Raw genomic sequence first — 4,111 nt, 5'->3', positions numbered from 1 at the left:
TTCCTGTTTAAGTTTTTTTTTTTTTTTTTTTTTTTTTTTTTAGTTTTTCTTGCTGCTTTCTGTATTTTTACATAACAGGCACATTCGACAGGATGTCATCACATTGATCTGCCTCCTTGATCCACTTCACAGCAGCCAGGATCATGGGCAAGTATGGGTTCCTGGCATGTTTCAGGTCAGCCCGGAATCTGAGTCCTGGTTTTAGCATTGTACAGTGACTCCTACTGTGCTGCCATATCTAGGATTTTTCTTGAATCTACTTAAGTAAAGTGCAATTCTAATGGGTTACTCTGATGTTTTAAAATTATACTGTGAGATAGTGCTGAGATGTGTGGATCTATTGATAGATAGCTATAGATTTGTGGATAAAATGAATTATAACACTCCTGATTCTTAGCAATCATTGTTTTCATTTCTTCTTCTTTTAAGGTTTTTGCATAGGGCCTGTGTGCTTGCTTGAGAGAGACAGTGACAGAGAAGGTGAGAAATCACTCCCAGGGGTTGGGGGGACGGCCACATGACAATTCCCTTTCCTCCATTCTCCTCCTCAGATTTTGGACACACACACATGTACCCAGTATGATTTTCAAGTCACTAAACCCGGGATTCAAACCCCATGTTGGCCACATGGGAGTCCAGCACCTTAACAACAATGCCACCTATTGGTCCCACAGCTATTGCTATTTTTTAAAGTACATGTTATTATAAAGTAACAATTCCTGAGGCATTTGTAAAAAATTTGTGTACTGTCACTGACTTTATTCTTTCAAATGGTTCCTGGTTTGTTACTTTGTTCTAGAATAAAATAAAATGTTATAATAATGAGATTTTTCCCCTGAAAGCTATCCCTATAAAAGGAAAGGATATATTTGAAACGACCTGCTATATATTTTCATTTTAGGTCATTATAAGTTTCAAAATATTTATATTGTCTTCATAGCATAAAAATAACTCATTTGATGTTTAAGAGAATATTAGTTTATTTCATTCCACTTAAGCTTTACTATATAAATGTACGCACATGTCATCCCAATAAATATCCTGGGCCTATTCTCATAATTTGGTGGAGAATCAAGGGAGTGATTTTAGATGGATGATTTAAAGTCAATATTAACTCCAGGTTTTGTTGCATGGATCGAAGGCAAAACCAGATCACATCCTTGCCAAGTCCAAATATTTCCTTTTCACATGGTCTACAAATACTGCTTACTTTGCCCACCTTTTAAATATATCCAGATATCATTTCCTTCATCGTCTCTTGCTTGAATCATTGCAACTATCTCTACTTGTTCTTCCTGGTTCCTTGAGAAATCTGTTACTCTCAAATCAACATTTTATCTTATCAGTCATTTGTGACTCTGCTTTTTTATTTAAAGACCAAATAATTTGTATATGTTGTGTGTACTGTGGTTTTCTCTTTCAGTCTTCATTTATGACACAGTATCTGTAAAACAACAAACAAACAAAAACTGTAACACTGTGCAATCAAATGTTTGGACAATTGTTACCTAATACATTTTTCAGAGTTTGAAAAGGAAAAAAGTAAACTGGAAAGCATTATCCTATCCTGAAATTATCTTTAATTTGTATAACAAAATATTCTATAGAGGATGTCACACATACTTTCATTCTTGCCATGAATTTCAGAATGATATGTGAGAATGGAAAAAGAACCAAACAATGATCTAACATAAGAATGAATTTACTGGTCTCTCCACAATATCTGAATCTCTGTCTGCTTGGGGTTTCCCTAATTTCTTTTTCTTTTTTTAAATTGTATTTTATTCATGATGGAGGGCATGTGCACACACCTTTGACACATTCTCCTCAAGATATGAACCCCATTCTCCCCTTTCCCAGTCTTTTAGCTCCTTAGGACCTTGGACACTTGTGCAAGCACCCAGCATGTTTTCAAGCCTCCTGAGGATCCAAACCCTCAGCTTACCACGTGGCTTTTAGCACTATGGTTCCAGTTGCTACATACTGAGCTACCAGGCTGAGGTAGTTTCCTGATTTCCATGTATGAAATTACACAAACTTAGCAAACCTTTTAAAGATTCACCTTACAGTGTAGCTTGCTTTTATTTTATTGATTAGTCTTCCTTTCTTGATCATTCTGCTGCCTGGAATGTATCATTGCTTGATATTGTCTAGGAAAATCTATAGTAATTGAAAATTTTAAAAGAAAACATTGTTGTGAGATCATTTAGACACATACTGCTAAAGGGAAATTTGATTCCCTTTTGCATATAGCCATATAGTTCTAGGGTTTCCTAAACACTTGTATGAGTATTAAGCTTCAGTTAAATATGTCAGTTTTATGTGCTTTCAGTTTTGTTACATGAGGGATGAAAAATAACATCAGTTGAGATAGCAAATAAGATAATACAAAAGTGTTCTGATGATATACAAATTATAGAACCTACATACAAAATTAATGTATAAAAGTGATTACAAATAGCACACTTTATTTACAACTCATTATTTTAAGTGTCTTACATAAATTTATTGGTTTAATCTTTTCTGCAGTCATATCGTGTAGATACTATTACCTCAATTTTACAGGCAAAGAGACTAAATCACAAAGAGGTTAAATAATTTTCCCAAGTTATGCAATTTGTAAATAATACTGAGATTTTAAGTAGATCGCCTGACCTTGTATACATAATCTCGACTATGCAGTTCTGGCACAGGCAATTATTTTTATTAATCAAGTCAAATATTATATTTTAAAGATAATCGAATCGTGCTTTTTTATACTTAAACTGATATTACAACTTAAACAGTATATTTTATAACCATTAAATGCTTCAGTTTTGTATAATTAAATGATACAATACATTGTAAAAATATCAAATTCCCATTGTGTTGATGAATGGCAAATCAATGGATTTTACGTTTATAACTGAAATAGTAGAAAGTAAGTACAATAAAGAGTAATAACTTTCAGAGACCACCAGATGGCATAATGGCTATTTGCTGGGCTCCCACATATTCGACATCAGTTTGAGTCCCAGACCTGGTGGCTTAAAACTCACACCACACACATGTGCATGTGTATCCCAAATTCTGAGAGGAGAATGGAGAAGGGATTGTGGTATGGCCATACCCTCTAGGGGGTGATTTTTCGCTCTCTGTCTCTCTGACTAGCACATGTACCCTATAGCAAAAACCTCTCAAAGAGAAAGAATCATACATTTCATAAAGTTGAAAATATGTGATTACTGTTGTATTTCTCATCCTTTCTCTCTATATATTTTTTTGAGTTTTTTTTTTTTATAAGGCATATGCAGAGAGACAGAGAGACAGAAAGTGAGAAATTAGCACCTGGGTGATGGCCACACAAAATCTGTTCTCCTCCACTCTCCTGTCAGATGTTGGGCATATACATGTAAGTGCCTGCTGTGAGTTTTGAGTTGCCTAGTCCAGGACTAGAACCATTGTTGACTACATGGGAGTTCAATGATGTAACCAATATGCCATCTGCTGTTCCTTCTCATCCTCTATATTAATAGATATGTATATTGCATCTCTGTCACTCAATACCATAAAAATCTCCCATTTCTTGAAGCTTATTTGGCAGGGTGAATACAATCAGACTCATACTGATGCATTTTTGCATGGAAAAACATAGAAAACTATATCATGACTTTCCCAAAAACCTAATATTTGGAAGTGCTATTGCACTTACCAAATGTCTTTTTAAAAATTTCATTTATTCATTCAATTTTTTTAACTTTATCAAAGAGAGACACAGAGAGCAAGAGAGAAAGAAAGAGAGAGGGAAGAGAGAGAGAGAAAGAGAAAGCAAGCCACCAGGTCTAGGACTCAAACCTTGGTCAGTCATGTGGGAGTATCCAGAGACTTAGTCATACACTACCTGCTGGTCCCACCAAATGTTTTATATATGCATATATGTAAGCTATACACTACTTATATATAATATGTATTATACATTATATGTGAGCCATATATGTGCATATATTGAGTTACATATAACGTGTGTGTGTGTATATATATATATATGTATGTGTATATATATATGTATGTGTATATATATATGTATGTGTATATATATGTATGTGTGTGTATATATATATATATATATATA

The 4,111-nt window shown here is 34.1% G+C and overlaps 1 protein-coding gene across 1 annotated transcript in view; it reads left to right on the top strand.

Annotated features, from left to right (window-relative positions):
* Positions 1–78: 78 nt before the first annotated feature.
* ZNF804A (zinc finger protein 804A) overlaps positions 79–4,111 on the top strand; it is a gene marked incomplete at its 5' end in the record, with an annotated part of 181,863 nt that continues 177,830 nt past the window's right edge. Inside the window, 1 exon segment of the mRNA XM_006142704.1 lies at positions 79–151. Coding sequence (XP_006142766.1) covers positions 79–151 — 73 coding nt within the window.

Source organism: Tupaia chinensis, unplaced genomic scaffold (genome assembly GCF_000334495.1).
Source record: "Tupaia chinensis unplaced genomic scaffold, TupChi_1.0 Scaffold000079_1, whole genome shotgun sequence".
Taxonomy (NCBI): Eukaryota; Metazoa; Chordata; class Mammalia; order Scandentia; family Tupaiidae; genus Tupaia; species Tupaia belangeri.
This window is presented reverse-complemented; position numbering and strand designations above follow the sequence as displayed.